Source organism: Chelonoidis abingdonii, chromosome 11 (genome assembly GCF_003597395.2).
Source record: "Chelonoidis abingdonii isolate Lonesome George chromosome 11, CheloAbing_2.0, whole genome shotgun sequence".
Taxonomy (NCBI): Eukaryota; Metazoa; Chordata; order Testudines; family Testudinidae; genus Chelonoidis; species Chelonoidis abingdonii.
In genome coordinates, this window is record NC_133779.1 from 45,449,202 (window position 1) to 45,465,608 (window position 16,407).

General features: G+C 51.8%; 1 protein-coding gene across 1 annotated transcript in view; it reads right to left on the bottom strand.

The window, feature by feature from the left end:
- The window catches only part of INTS3 (integrator complex subunit 3), a 68,784-nt gene extending 52,801 nt beyond the window's left edge, over positions 1-15,983 (bottom strand). The window contains exons 1-3 of the mRNA XM_032793638.2: positions 15,539-15,983; positions 7,562-7,645; positions 5,831-5,914 (exon numbers count right to left, since the gene is read on the bottom strand). Coding sequence (XP_032649529.1) covers positions 5,831-5,914; positions 7,562-7,645; positions 15,539-15,628 — 258 coding nt within the window. The 5' untranslated portion in view covers positions 15,629-15,983. The remainder of the gene's footprint in view (positions 1-5,830; positions 5,915-7,561; positions 7,646-15,538) is intronic.
- Between the last annotated feature and the right edge of the window lie 424 nt (positions 15,984-16,407).

Here is a 16,407-nt window from a genome sequence, read left to right on the forward strand (position 1 = left end):
ACCCAGGAGGTGAAGACGTGTGAGCTTCTTGCCCTGAACAAGTCTGCTCCAAGGGAGAGGAGGCTCCCCAAAGTCCTGACTGGCTTAGTGGGGAGCAGTTCCAGAGCATCGCCCGGTGACTCCGTGACACCATCCATCTCCATCCTCTGATGAACAGAGGCTAGGGACACCACTGCCTGCTTCTAAAAGGCCCCAGAGGAGGGAGGAGCAGCCAGAACAGGGACTCTGAGGTGCTGCCTGAGAGCTGAGTATTTTGGTACCATGGGGAAGGATGCAGCCGGCCCACCAACAGGTCCTGCTGTATTTCAGCTTCTCACCCCACATGGGTCCCAAAGGGCTTGGGGAAATGTTTGAGAGCAGGTCTGGAACTGGACTCAGCTCAAGGTGGAACTGGGACAGTGAGTACAAGTTGCACGGTCACTCAGCCCCTGAGGTTCCACATGTCACCCACAGAGACCCAAGCAGATGAGATGGGACTCCTCCTTAATCCCTCTTGACCATGGGATGGGGAGCAAAGGGTGGGCGGCGTGAGGAGAAGCAGCTACCCTGCTTGGACGGCGAGGGGGAGGGAGGGGAACCTGAATCGCCAGATTAGTTTCAAGGATGCAAGTGATCCATCATCTCGTCCCTGCTCTCGGTGGGTCAGAGCCACCCCTCAGACAGGCCATTTAATTAATAGGAAGGGAACAGCCTGATGGATGTGCAGTTTCAATAGATAAATCAGGCCATGCCGAAGAGCCTCCCCTTCCAGCAGGAGGGGAGGAGAGTGATGGAGACCCCAGGGAAAATGGTCACTTTGAACTCAGGGGAGAGGTTCTGTTTGCCTTCCGGTCCAAGAGCAGAAGTTAATTAAAGCAAAGGGGCCCAGGGTGGAGGAGGCAGCTTCTTGCACATCATCCGCTGTCACTTGGATATTTGAAGGGCCCAGTGTCCTGGCTCACAGCTGGACAGGTTTACCACAGCTAATCTCTGCCAGCCTGGGGGAGGGAGATTGCATCCCTCAGCTGATCTTCAGCAGGCTGGGAAGGGGCCAGCAAGGTGTCAGTGGCCGCTCAACTGCCCTCCCGCGCCAGCAGTGGGAGGCAGAGGGCTGTCTTTTAACAAGCTGCCCACAAAAGCAGGGAAGTTGTAGGTCCAACCGCTTTTGGCGCTGCTCTCCCCCTCAGGCAATGCTGGGGCTGCAGTGAGGCAGGGGAGAAAGGGATACCAACACGTGGAACTGGCACGCAGGAAGGGACGACCAAAGGAGCCAGCACAAGGAAGCACCATCACTGGGGAACAGGATGGATGGGACGCTGGAAAGAATGGGGAGCAATGCACACATGGAGGGATCTGAGGTGCCTCTTCTGGCCACACAGAGCTCTGTTCTTCGGGGGGGAGGGGGGACATATGTAGGGAGGGATGTGAATTCGCTGCAGCAGCACAAGTGGAACCATCCAGAGACAGGCTGCCCGAGCAGCCCACGGAGAGTCTGTGGCTCTTGGGGGGGAGGGCGGGGGAGGCAGAAAGAAGCACTACCCCGAAGACTCTTGCTGCTGACACAACATACCCCTGTTGTCAGCTTTGGGAGCAATGGGTACGAGGGACTCCAGACGGTGGCCGTGGAACCAGCTTTGCTAGCGAGACGCACCAGCACCAAGGATGCTCAGTTCAGGCAGTGGCAATGAATGGCAAGTACCAAGTAGCCACATTCCCAGCCAACACGAATTCCATTAGTGCAACTTGCAGATCAGCCCCACCGGTGTCCAAACTACCCCTGCAAATGGCCAGAGTCCATGCGCCCAGCCAGCCTCTGCCACAGCTGCACTCCCTGCAGCGACCAGGCCCCAGCTGCAGCCCCACTGGTGTCCGAACTCCCCCACCGCAAACGGCCAGAGTCTGTGTGCCCAGCCAGCCTCTGCCATAGCTGCATTCCCTGCAGCGACCAGGCCCCAGCTGCAGCCCCACTGGAGCACAGGAGTTACCGGCTTGGCTACGCAGATGTCAATGGATCCCAAGGAGATTTGGGAGCAAGGAAAGGAAAATGATAGATTTGGGGTGAGGGAGGGTCTTGGGGGGGTCAAAAGGTCAAACTGCAGATAAAGAGCAAGAGACACTAATAAAGTATTCCAGCCCCTTGGCTTTAGCACCCAGAAATCCTCAGGCAGCACATCCCCATTTTCACAGGAGACTCAAGACCGTAGCCCTGGCTCTTGGGATCGTTACAGACCCCACACTCTTTCTGTGGGCGCTAACCATGGCATCCTGGCCAAGTTCCACACCAGGAGTTACCTTCTACCAACCAATTCCACCAGGGGGTCCCGGGTCCGGTTGGGTCCGGTTTCCCTCCTGGGCGTGCAGGGCTCTGGTGAACAGCTGTCACAGGCCTTGCACAGCTGACTGCTTCCGTGAGGGGGAAGGGATTCCCGAACCTGTCAGCTTTGGGGAAAGGGAGACTTGCCCCTCATGCAAGGATCTCAAAGCCCGCTCCAGCAGCGAGCCACACAAGCCCCTTTATCAGCTGGGCAAGCCATGTCCCCCCTTTACAGACAGAGATGGGAATCACAATGGGATGCAGGGACTTGGCAAGGTCATGCTGTGAGTCAGTGGCAGAGCCAGAAGTAAAACTCTACAGTCCTGGCTCCAGTTGCCTGCTGGCGGCATACAGCGTGGGGACTCGATAATGACCGACCACAGCAGAACCTCATCCCCATCCTGCTGCTTGATCCAATTACCCCCTAAGGACACGGATGTGCTTGTAAGAGTAAACTTGACCAAAGCAGCAGAGCCAGCCAGGTGGCTAATGAGCAGGGCCATAAGCAGCAGCTGTGCCCTCCACTGCCACCTTTGAGGCAGAGAGATTCACTGCCTGTCAGCAGCACGGTGTTATGGATACAGGCTCTGCCCCTCACTGCCCTTCCCACAGAGGAATGTGTGGAGAAGACAGAGCAGACGGGAACTTCGCTTGCTCAGTGGGACAGCCATGGGCACAGGACAGATTAAAGGGAAGGAGGACACTGGGGCTGCAAACATAAGGAAGAGTGACTGGAGAGCCCTTCGACTGGGCACAGGTGGCAGTGGTGCCAGGATCCCTCTGCCCTGCCGGAGGGATTGTTTATCACAACTCACCAGAAGGGGATTTCATTCTAATTGGAAGAGTTTAAGTATTTAAGAGACTGCATAGTCTCCATATCAGAGGATGCAGACTGGGGTGCTGGAGCAGGGGAAGAAGTTGTGGGAGGCAGGAACCAGCTATGTGATATTGGTCACTGCAGTAGCTCTCTGGGGTCTAGTTTAGAACCAGCCTGGCAGAGATGTTTCCGAGCACTGGCACCGACAGGGAGAATCGGTTTGCATAGTCTCCATACCAGAGCATGCAGACTGGGGTGCTGGAGTGGGGGAAGAAGTTGGGGGAGGCAGGAACCAGCTATGTGATATTGGTCACTGCAGTAGCTCTCTGGGGTCTAGTTTAGAACGAGCCTGGCAGAGATGTTTCTGAGCACTGGCACTGACAGGGAGAATCGGTTTGCGTCCTGGCTGCACCAGCAACTCCAGAGTCAGGACTTGGAAGCAGCTTGAGGGGAGCTGGCATCAGAACGGGGGGGGAGGGAGGGGAAGAGAGAGAGAGTGTGTGTGTGTGGCTGTTTGGTTTTTTAAGAAGAGTCATTTTGAGGACATGGCTACAACTCCATTGAGAGAGACATTGCCCCACTTAGTGATCCTGGTGCAGTGGTGAATGGGGACCTATGGCCCTGGTTTAGAGAGCCCAAGCCTTAAAACACTGGCTCAATGGAGAGAGAACATTGCAGGAGTCACTCTTAGCCCATCAGTGCCTCCCTCACGCTCGGCCACTCAGCCCTGCTCACACCAGACCATGAAGAGGCCTCACCTTGAGAGTTTACTTCAATCCCTTTAAATTTGGCACGTTGCTGATCCACTGAACGGCATTCGACCCAAACACCCCTCAGCATCACTGAACTCGCAGCTGGACTAAAGCGGCAAGTGAAAGCCACAAGTGTGTGTCATGGTACTGAGAGAATGGGCAGGTCACTCACCCACACCAGAACACTGCCAATGACCCATTTCCGAACGTGCAGCCATACGGAACAGTGCCAGGATTCCAGGACCCCCCGAAAAGGCCTGGGACACCTGCTGATTCAGCCACACAGCCAAACCTCAGCAGCAACAATAACCTGGACAGACAGTTCCCGCCCCTGACAATATGCACATGCTCCACTGCTCCTGTTTCTCAATGGCTCAGGGCCTCTGTGCTCCCCCAACTCTTGTCACTCCAGGTACCTTAGAGAAGAAACCTCCCCGCTCACTCACAAGGCATCCACTGGCCACCTCACTTTGTGGAGAATCATCATGCTCTGGAATATTTTCCAGTTCACAAGAACAGATCACAATCTCCACGGGACTCCATCCGAAACCTCCCTCCCAAAGCAACCAACACCACCAGCAATTTCAGATGTACACTAATTTAAAAACAGTTTCAAACCCATTTTCAGGCTGTACTAGTGACAAACAAGAGTATCACGTTTAAACAAAACGCACGCTGTTGACTCACATTCTTCTATATGGCAGCCAAGGCATCCAAAGAAGTCACAGGAGAAAAGAGGGAAAATGATTGAGTGGGTTCAACAAAGAGCTGCTTTCCCTGCCAATCCAATGACTAGACAGAAAACCCATTTCATTAACACAGCTAATGGCTCTCCTAGCTGGTCTCTCTGATCAGACCTCCCCAGCACTCTTCTCTCCATCTCTTGTACACACTTGTTGCCTTTCATCTTCACTTAGACTGGGCTCTTCAGAACAAGGAGCTGTTTCTTACTGTGGGCTTGCAACATGAATAATACAGCAAAACGCTCTCCTCTTGTTTGCAGTGACCTCCCGTTTCCGGCTTAAGATGACCAGGCAGGCAGGCTCCAGCACAAAGTCAGTTTCAGTCCGTGGCTAGTGCAAAGGAGGCATGTAGAGAAGCCTGCATGGGAGTTTCAAACACTCCCCCATGACCTAGGGTTTCTGGCAGTGTCGCTTGGCCATCTTGGGCCCTAGCTACCCCTGCTGAGAAGCAGTTTGCACTCTGCATCTGAAAGTATTTGGAGGGTATTTCATTGCATGTGCAAAGCAGGGCAAATCCCTTTTCTAAATCCTTCTACCTACTACGCAGTCCCAGTTTCTACAAAAAAACCAAACATACTTGATTTAATTCCCAAAATGCTTCACTGGTTTGCAGCAACATTGTCTAACCTGCATCCAGGAAATTAAATAGCCGTTAACAGCATCATTCCAAAAGATATTTAAAAATAAAATCCAGCTTGCCAATTTATTAGAGCTGGGCTGCTCACACACAGTTTTGCTTATGAAATGAATTTGTTTACTATCTAGATTTTAGATAATTACTTTTGTATGCAAATACATCTGGTCAGCCAACAAATATATCCATTCCGGAACTGCAGACACAGGAGGTAAGAGCCTTCCCCAGTTCCATTGGTTATTTAGGACCCCCACACACCTCCACCAAAAACAATTAACCCAAGATCTGCCAAAGATACTGCCACCAAGACGCCGTTCCTTGGTACAACAGCATTAGCATCCCCCAGCATAGCTGCTGCTGCTGCTGCAATACAAAGGCCAACGCTTGTGCCACGTGAACACATTGAAAGTAGAACAGTAGGAGCTGAGTAATCTCCTTCATACGATTAGCTGAGGACACCAGCGCAGGGAGCCCTTGGTGCCTGCAGGCACCTCTGGGAAGCCACCATGGTTAGCAATGCCTTGTCTGGCAAGCGGAGCGCCCAGTGAAACAAACCATCCCAAGGCAGGAGCTGGGCATGCCATGCCTTACCTTCTGCGCTTGGGCAGGCTCTGTGAGGACCAGGGTGAAGAGGCCAAGACAAATCTCCTCATGCTGAGAGGCTCCTTTGCACACCTGCGAGAGGGAAGCAACACGGGTAAACAACACTAGGCCTCGCTCAAGTAGGGTGTTGACAACATAAGAGGCTCTCCCTGATTCTAGGACAGGGATGCTCCAGACCAGCCCACAGCCACCCCCAGGGAATTCAGCAGCAGGAAGTTACAGAGCTTCCCCATCGTTCATATCTGTGAAGTCCACTGAATCCTGTGCCTGTGACTCCTGCACACACACACACCCCTGTGCACGCACGCACACACGTTTTGTAGTTAAAATATGCAGTTCAAGCAACGTTTCAATGCTCTCCCTAAATGAGAGACTCCATGGCGGTGGGGAGTGGTCTGAAGGTTTTACTGGCAGGACTTCCAGATGCCCACATTACCCACAAGCAGCAAGTACACACCTGAGTGATGCAGGTTACTCCACAGGATCACCTGGAAGGCCTCCAGGGCCACCTCGTGCCGTGAGGTACCCTCCCCACGTCTGAGGCTTCACAGGAAGTGTGTCAGGGTTGTGAGAGACACGCTACTGGCCATTCAGCCACATGGGAAAGGCTCCCACTAGCACCAGTGGGCTTTGACAGGCCCCATATTTGCATCCCTCCTCCTGCTAAGCCAGGCTCCCCTAGTGCCATGACGCCAGCTAGCCAAAGATACAAGGCAGGAGAAAACTGCAGCCAATAACATTTTAGAACCTCTAAAAATTACTTGAGCTTTCTCTGCACAGCAACCTCATCGGGGAGCAGGCGAGGATTTGGGGACTTTTCAGGACTAGAAGCAAGTGCAGTGGGAAGATTGTACCACTGGGAACTGGGATTCCAAGGAGCTCAAGCAGAGACAAACTATGTATGCAGAGGGAATGTGTAAAAAAGTGCATGATAACTGCAGTCACAGGCATGTCACCACCACCACGGGCAAGTGTGTATTCACAAACATGCACACACACCCCTCTCGTGGTAGATCAGTACTAACAGTCCAGCACTCATGAGCCACCTTACAGGGTGGGCTTATGATGGGGTAGAAAAAAAGCCAGCCAGGTTTCAGCAAGGAAATGCAGTGTTGCACTGTCGCCACAGGATTTTATTAGACATCGAGTAAGCGTTTTTCTTCAAAAAACAACTCTGGAAAACTTCTTGCCAGTGTTCAGGTTGATGAAGATGGCACAGCGCCCGCTCCACTGCTCCTAGCAGGATGACACGCTGGCTTGCTGACAGCCCCCATGGCTGCTGTCTCTTGGAGGTGCCTCTGGGTGAATTATTTCTTCTTGTCAGGATGAACTTCTGGGACACAGAAACCCTTTGGCAAAGGGTCCCTGGTTCTTTGCAAACAACTCACACTTGACAAGCTCCCTACACCAAACACGTCTTACAGGATACTCATCCCTAAAGAGTAACACGTAAGGTATCTGCAGAAAGCTTGTAACTTGCTAAGTCACAGTCTTGGCATGCGAGATGCATGTGTGGATAATATTTAAGGAATAATGGATTTATACTGAATGTATGCTTTACGGATTTGGGGTAAAACTTAGTTACGAGGGGTTATGCTGCATGAATGGGTCATCACCAAAGTGGAAGGAGCAGTCACCCCTCACTGGTCAGTCCACAAGCCCTCGTCTACCCCTGCCTTACCCCAGAACAGATCCTGGAAAACCACATCCGGCACTTACATGAGCATTTAGGGCATCGTTAGCTTCCCTCTCCGACACCCCGTTGGTCAGCGATGTCACAATACCCATGCACCTCTCTAGTCTCTGAAATAGACAAAACAAAATCAATATATCAGCTAGCAGAAACAGGTATCCCAGAGCCCTGGCCTCCTTGGCCATTCAAGGTGCTTTGTGCAAGTAACAAAACACGGAGCCAAGAGTCCCAGGAGTGATTTGGGGAGCCTAATTTGAGATGTCATTAAGGGGTCCAACTTTCCAAACATGCTGGTTTTCTGCCTCTGGAAACAGGGCCACTCAGACATGTCTCACTAGCCAGCTTTGAAAACCTGGGCCCTCCTACTTCCTGCTGCCATGGAAAGGGGGATGAGAGAGGCGATGGGAGACTATTGCCATCTATGCTCATGACACCACATATACACCAGTAATGGAGGCCATGCAAACCCACAGAGTAAAACCAGCATGATTATCGTTCTCCCCCTGCACCAGGGCCCCAGAACCAGCTGCTGACTGGAGATGCTACTGCCTCATAGCTGCTTGTATATTCTTAGTTTGTGCTGGAAATACTCCACTGCCATTCCTCCGCCTGCAGCGCCAGCTAATGCTAATACTGGCATCCTGTGGCTTTGGGGCCAACAAACAGGACGCATGGGCCAAGGTGACACAGGGACGTCAGTCCCCATTCCGAGATAGAGCTATAGTTTCACAGGTTCAATTCTCTCTGAAGCTACAATTCACAGACAGTGGCAAAGACTATTCTGGGCATGTACTGTAGGGCTCTGCCCCTTACTGAATGGCAAGTGGAGTTCCCTTGAAGACCGACTGCAGACATACAAAACGCTTTCATTTTACGTGTCTTTAGCGCTCGGGCCAGGTGCTGAAGTCCAAGGGCCTCTGTTTTAATTACTAACTTTGTAAGTAGCTTCTGGTGTGAGGAAACTGCAGGAGCAGATGTTTTTATGTGGATATCCCAGGTAATGAAACGCCAGCGAGGACACGAAGCCAGAATGCACAGCACATGGCAAAACTCTGTTCATCTGCCACTGCAAACCCCTGACGGTAACTTTGGAGCAGTTTGACTACGACAGCATATCAGACGCACGCACTCCCAGGGTGCTGTCAGCTGCTCATGTCCTCTCCATGCACAACAAGCTCTACCAGCAGCACAGCTGACTTCTACGACAACAGCCGAGGACTGGCTTCTCTTGTGCGGTGCAGCAGCTACTACAACGGGGCCCTGACCTGGATTGGGACCTGCAGACAGGACTGAAATACAAACACATACATACGCACCACCACTGCCAACCACTCACAGCACTGAGTGACACTCGGGACTTTTGCTCCAGGGGGCTGTAACCTGCTCCAAGCCCTGCGGTGATGTCTATTCTTTGTGTTACAGCAGCACCAGCCTCAGCCAAGAGCAGGGTGGCCCTGCGCTGGGCTCAGTGAAGACAGACAGTCCCTCAGGAAAAGTGTTTACATCTCAATAGACAAGATGGGAGAGGGGGCACAGAACAGAGCACAACTGCCACCATTTTGAAGTTGGGGAACAGAGATGTTAAGCGATTTGCCCAAGGTCACCTTGGGAGTTTGTGACAAAGACAGGAATGGAATTTGGCTCTTCCAAGTCCAATGCCAGCGCCTCACCTACAGCACCATCTTCTCTGAGGCCATCCCCAGCTCGCCAAGCCCCACTCACCTGCCTACCCACGAAAAGGAGCAGACTGCTCACTCCAAGCAAGTAAAACATTTCTTTGTTCCTGTCGTCATGGGAAACAGAGGGCAGGAGCATCTGGCATTCGGCTGGTAAGTGCATCATGACAGTTTCTGCGTGTCTGGCGCAGCAGCTCTGGCTAAGCACCATGACCCACTGCAAATCACCAAGACAATCAGTGGGTCATGGTGCTTACCCAGAGCTGCTGCGCCAGACACGCAGAAACTGTCATGATGCACTCACGCTGGTACTGGAGTGAGAGGTGATGTGAAAAGGCCTTACAGATCTACTGTGGCTCCAGGAAGAACATCAACTTAAAGTATGATGAGTCCGCCGGAACTCTTGTGACTTGCTGAAAATCATGACAAGTGATTTCACTTCACTTTGTGCATTCGACAGCACTGGGTGCACAGCCAGTTTCACTTTTCCTCTGTAGTCAGCTGGTCGGCTTCCTTTGCTGCTGTGGGTCTTGTATACGGCAAGAGGGGAGAGGAAAGCAAAATGTGATTGTAAAGCTGCAAGAACTAGCCAGGGAAGTGGGGGCAGGTCAGTACATGAATCTATTTTCCTAGTGCTCAAATAATGCTTAACAACAGAACGGAGCCAGCGCTGGGGAAAAGAGACAAACATCTGACGAAGGTAGCATCTAGTGAACTCAGAACACTGGCCTGTAAGTGCCTTAAGTTTCTCAAGCCGTGTGCATGACTCTGCCACAGGAAAGGTGCAAGGCAGCCAGCAAGGTGCTAGGAACGTCGGAAAAGCAGAGACTTTAGGGTGAACAAAGCTTAGTAAGTCCAGTAAGTGGCACCTAAGCAGAGCCAATGAACCCTGCCTTGGCAACAGAGAGGCCTGTTTCTTATGGAGGTGGCTCTTTAGAGAGATGAAGAGTTTGTCCTGAGGACATTGTGGGGCTCTCAAGTGGAGGCTTTCTATGGGGGCTTGTCCATGGGAGGTGCAGGATCCATTACGAACAAAGCCAGGCTGGGCGCTCCCAATTGTCGCACAAGGCCCCAAAGAAGGGTTCTGAGGGGGAGGACGTTTGTCTTGGCTCAGACCTTCCCAACCCCTCCACACACACCCCAGTGGGCCATTGCTCTGACTGAGGGGACAGATGGGTCCCATTCTGGAGCCTACACTGCCCACTAAGGCCAGGCTCAGACTCAGGTTTGAACCCAAGCCCCCCTTCTGGCTACACACATCAGAAGGACTCACACCAGAAAGCACTCAGGACCTGCCAGGGGTGGGTCAGAACCCGAGTCCTCATGTGACTCAGGTCCAAGCCCTGTCATTTTGCAGTGCGGCTGGAAGCCCCGCCCCAGAGCTGAGTCAGGAGAGCTGACAAGTGCAGTATGGATGTGTTAGCACAGCTGTGACACATGGGTCCAGCCCTGTAAATCCAAATTCATAATGCAGTGTGGAAACTCAAGCAGGGGCTTGGAAACACCAAGTCCACAAGCCCAGGTCACAGCCCCAGGCCTCGTGTGTAGCGTAGACACACCCTCAGAATCACTATGTGCACTGGGCTGGAGCGGGGATGAGGTACGGAGAGCACACGCTGGCTTTGCAGCACCCCAGCCGGCTGCCCCCCATCAGAACCAAACCCCATTCTCTTCCCTCCGGAACAAGGCACTGCGCTGGAATGGCCTAACAAGACCCACTTGCTGTTGCTAAGTTATTACAGTGCAAGAGGGAGAAGCTTGGGGCATGAGTGGCAAGAGCTTCCACTCGCCCTGGAGAAATCCACAGGGGTTATTTTAATTGGATTTTTGCAAGTTAACCCTCTCATAGCACCGATTGACTGACGTCTTTGGGTGGTTGGACGTGAACGTCTGGAGGCTGGCGTGCTGTCATTTCAAGTCAGCGTTTCCAGCTAGCACTGGGTAAGAACTGTAGGTACCGCCTCACCTTCCAGTGCACGTGCAGAGCCTCTCACTGACTTCACCTGAGGGGCTCCAGACATGTGCCACGAGGACAACAGACCCTTCCAAGCGCATGTCTGCAGTAACCAGGCAGACAGAGGGAAAAAGCTGGTGCTGGGTTATACCCCATCCACACTACAAGAACCACCATGGTCAACCATTCTTTATTCTTGCCTACATACACAGAACTACACACGTTACAACCACCCTTCGGAAACCACGTCCTACCTGTGATAGAATACGGTTAATGCGTTTCTTTCCTGTTCACACAGAAAAGGAGCAACCACGTTTTAGCTACAACCATGTTCACAAGACGGCTATTTCTGTAGTGCAGGTTGGACCTGATTAGCAGGTCAGTGACTGAAAATTAGGAAGAGTCTGAGCAGTGGAACAGGAATGATGTGCAGTTAGAGAACGAGACAGGTCTACAATGGCCCCAGCAGTGAAGCTCCACAGACAATGGGAAAAGCTGCAGCAAACAACGCTCAGACATTACCACCAGCACCCCACTCCCCTCGTCCATCACCTAATTCCACTCCGAGCAGGGTTTTGTGACATGGTGACTAAAACCTTACGCTCACCTGAGGACTGTGTATGCTACTGCTTCTGCCGCTGCTATTGCATAGGGAGCTATACAGGGGGGAAACCCAGTTCCCATTGCATGCATCTGACGAAGTGGGGATTCACCCACAAAAGCTCATGCTCCAATATGTCAGTTAGTCTATAAGGTGCCACAGGACTCTTTGCTGCTTTTACAGATCCAGACTAACACGGCTGCCCCTCTGATATCAGTTGCCATTGTTGCCAGCGTAGCTACAGCCCAAGTATAAACGTGACCCTGCAGGGTCCCCCCTAGTTAAGCCTTGGCTCTTACGATAGAGGAGAGGCAGCTTCACTGCAGTTAAGGTTATTGTCTCTCCAGCCTAGTATTTTGCTGTGCAAGTTGTAGATTAAGCCCTGGCATAAACAGGTGCATTGCCTGCTAGGGGGGATGTGCCCCTTGTCACTTGGCCCAATCATTCAAACTACCAGTGCCACAAACTCCATGCAGGATCTGAAGACCCAGTTGGAATGTTTCTGGCTCTGCCTTCACCACTGGCAAGACCCTGCAACTGTAACACTGCCACCTACTCCACCTGTGAGATGTGAGACGAAAGGACCCTGTCTCAGTCTCCTGCAGAGCTGATGGGAAAGCCAGCAGATGTAACTCCAGGAGCTGATATGCAGGAGCTGAAGGGGTTATTTCTACACAATCACTTTTGGATTAGCACCCCTTTAAAATGCAAATCTGCCAGGCTGATTATGGCACTGGCTAGAGACATTCCCCCACTAACAGGAATGAGAAGGAAGCTGTTGGCAAAGGGGAACATCTCCATTTCACAGTCTGCCTTCAAGGGTGATGCAAATGAACACGCATGGGCCAACAGTGCAGAAGAGTAACACTGCTTTTCAGTAAGGCTTTTTTCAGAGCTAACCTACAGAACTGTCAGAGAGGATCAAAAGAATCTGAAAGCCCAGATCTCAGGTAGACTCATTTCCGCCATTTGCAAAGGCAGAACAAGATCCAATGAGCACAAACTGAAGTCAGAAAAATTCACACTGCAAGAAGGACAATGTTAACAGGGCAGGTTCCCAAAGAAGGGGTAAGCTCATCAGCACTCAGTCTTTAAATGGAAACTGACTGCTTTCTAATGGTACGCTCCAGTTCAACCCCAAGCCACTGGGCTTGACAATGTCACTTGTACAGTAGGAAGACCAATTCCCTCCACTGCAGGATTCACCAACTGAAATTCTGTGGTCTCTGCTATGCAGGAGATCAGGCCGTATGAACACAGTGGTCCCTTCTCGCTTTAAAATCCATGAATGTTGTTGAGGACTAGCACTGCTGTCCAGACACTAAAACAACAAATACATACAGCACTAATTCTAAGGGATCAATCTTAAAGAAAATGGCAACAGATATAGTTATATCTTAGGGAACAATCCTCACATATTTATTCTGTACTCTGATGGGTCACCAAGGAAGTGACAATACACACTGGAGTAACTGCAGAATCAGTACTAGAACAGTAATTTTTTTAGCTATAGAAAAAAGTGCACATACACAAAAGTGTGTGCGCGTATATACACCCCCCTCCCCCACCACACACACAGAGTTTCAGTATCTCCATAGCAGAGAAAGGGTCTGGGTACTTCTCTCTCAGCAGGAGCTGACGTTTTGAAGACAACTCTCTTCTAACACATGGTCTAGGGAGGTAAGACACAGAGAGTGCAACTCCCTGTCACAATAAATAGGAGACACACAAACTTGAAGAGTAGCTAAATGGTTAGTCTAAAAGAAAGATGTTACCCCTACCTTAAGGGAGCTTTAAAAACATGCTGTCCAGTGATGAGCTGCGTCTCCTTTATCAGAACTCACAGCAGGCTCGCAAGAGGTCAGCTTTCTCTCTGAGTTTTAGTTTATGATACCATATGTAATGCATTTTGGAGGAATACTGTCACCTTAAACAACACTCCTCCAAAATCTTCGCTTAGCCTACTGTTGTTATAATCTGCATCTCACATTGTTATAAGGAGAAGATGCTTCTCTTGAGTTTGCCACTGTGTTGACTTTGGGCATTTGACAGCCCTGTTCCCCCATTTGTGAGAGTCTTACATGCCCGCTCCATGGAAGAGGATTATTATTATTTTAAACATGAAAACGTGATGATAAACCACTAAAACTGGCTGGGGGACTCAGAAGCAGGTGTAATAGCTGTCATTTTTATTGCATTTCTTATGAACTGACTAGATTTCAAGTTGGTGTCCCTTTAACCATTTTAGTGATTTAAAGTGCACAAAGGAGAGATTCCTAACAATTAAAGCAGGGGACCATTTGTCAGGACTTCTGGATTCTCTTCCTAGTTCTGGTGCTTACCCAACTTTATGACCTTGAACAAGTTACTTCACCTGTCCGTGTCTCAATTTCCCCAGCTGTGAAAGAGCAACACCTATTTCACTGGATAGGCAAGGTTTGAGAGTTGTACTGCCCTGAGATCCACGGAGAAGAGGCACTACAGAACACTAAATAATAGCGCTACATGGATTCCAGACAAGCCCCGGAGAGAGTCCTTGGCGAGGTTTCAAGGAGAATGTGTGTCTGTCAGAGCTGAAAACTCAAAAAGCGGCACTGCTCTGAGGATTGAGATGTTTTATTCAGACCTGGACTAGTACCAGTAATACACAGGGACAATTGAGAGTTTTGCCAATGGTACAGGAGTTTCCAGGCCCAGCAAGATGACATATATGAGACCTTGAGATCAAGTAATTCCAAATACCTTTGGGTCTTTCTTTTCTACTTTATTTTCAATATGATTTTAGCTGGCACTGTTTCAACAGTCCCTAATACATTTGTTTCTGGCTCATGGTAAATAAAAGCTGGCTCTGCAAGTCCAGTAGTTCATGAGACATTAGCCGCTCAAACCAATTCACAACTAAAATGATAGTACTTCAGCCTACAATAGCTCCTTTCAGAGGATCTCAAAATGCTTTATGAACATTAATCAACACCCATGTGAGACAGGTACAATAATAGTTATCTATATTACCGATGAGTAAACGGAGATACAGGAGATTACTTGCCCAAGTCAGGCGGAAAGTCTGAAAGAAGAGCCAGAATAAAACCCAGAACTTGTTCAGCAGTTCTAACCACTATACTACAGAGCCTCAGCACCAGGAACAGATCTCGAAAGTCTTGGCTCCCAACCCTTCTCTAACCACCTATCCATAGTGGAGAAAAAAAGCAAGACAATAAGCAGAATGACATGATTTCAAGGTCTCATATCTTGGGTCCTGCCAGGGCTCCAAAATGCTTTGGCAGTCAGTAGAAATACATACCAGAATGAGAGTTTTCCTGTTATCAGAAAGAAAAGATGAGGAATCCTGTCAACCCTGAAATCTAAAGCAGACTGTGATCCTGTTCCATGGTTCTTGCACCTCCAAAGTGCCCACACGTGAAGCAGCAGGGCCTGACCCCAGTGAAGGAGGAGAAACCGAGGAAGTGAAGAACCACTTGCCCACTGGGAACATCAGCAGGCCAGCATGCTACCGCCTGCCCTCCAGTGCAATGGAGACAAAATTGAGGGACCTCTACCCAAACGCACACTGGCTTCAGATTGCAACTTACTATGAGCTGCCTTCTCCCCTAAAGGAAAAGCCGAGGCAGGGGACAGCACCTTGGGGAGTGAGACCCACTCTGTCCTAGCAGAGTGTGTCCCTCCTTGCCCCCAGTCTCCATCCCACCCCTTCCACCCCCTCTCCAGCAAGCCCCCTGGCCAGCTCCTTGCCCCAGCCCCCTCTGCCACCTACCTCCTCTAACTCATCCTTGGCATCCAGGATGGTGGAGAGCAGCAACTTCCCTCCTGCTGCTGCTGCTGCTCCCCCCTTCCCCTTCTCCATGGCCGGGCAGGGGGCTCCCCGCGGTCACTCACAACCCGGGGGCCAAGGGGGGGCTGCCCAGTCTCCCCCCAGGAGGACGGGGTGGGGGGCTCCTCTCGCACCCCGAGACCCCTCCCAGCACCTGCCTGGCACCTTCAGGGAGGGCTCGGGGGGGGACTGGGGGAGGCAGGTTCCCGCTCTCTTGCCTGGGGGGCCCCTCAGCTCCTGCTCGGGGGGGCGGTGTAATGGGGGCGGTCCCCAGGCTGGAGGGGGAGGGGCTGTCTCCTCTGAGGGGACAGGCCGGGCGGGGCTCTGTACGGGGGGAGGGGGGACAGGCGCCCACACCCCAACCCAGCAAGCACAGACGGAAGTCACTGAGAGCCACAGGAGGGGGGCGGAGGAGGAAGCGGTCACGCGCCGGAGACCCTCCCTCCACCCCTCCGGCCAATGGCAGCGGGAGAACCCCGAGCGACAGGCGGGGTAGGGTGCTCCGCCCAACTTCTCGTCAACAGCTGGGGCTGGCCGACGAGCGTCTGGCCAATAGGAGGCGGGGGCGGGGTTTCCGTAGGGCCGTCGCATCTCGCCCTGCTAAGCTGGAGCGGGAGAAGGCGAGGCCGGGAGTGGGGGCCCTCCTCCTCCCTGTGCGGCGCAGCGCGCGACCCCCCCCCCCGCGGCGTGCAGGCGCTGTACGATTTACCGCCCCCCCCGCCGCGTGCAGGCGCTGTACGATTTACCCGCCGCTGCGTGCAGGGCGCTGTACGATTACCGCCCCCTCGCTGCGTGCAGGCGCTGTACGATTT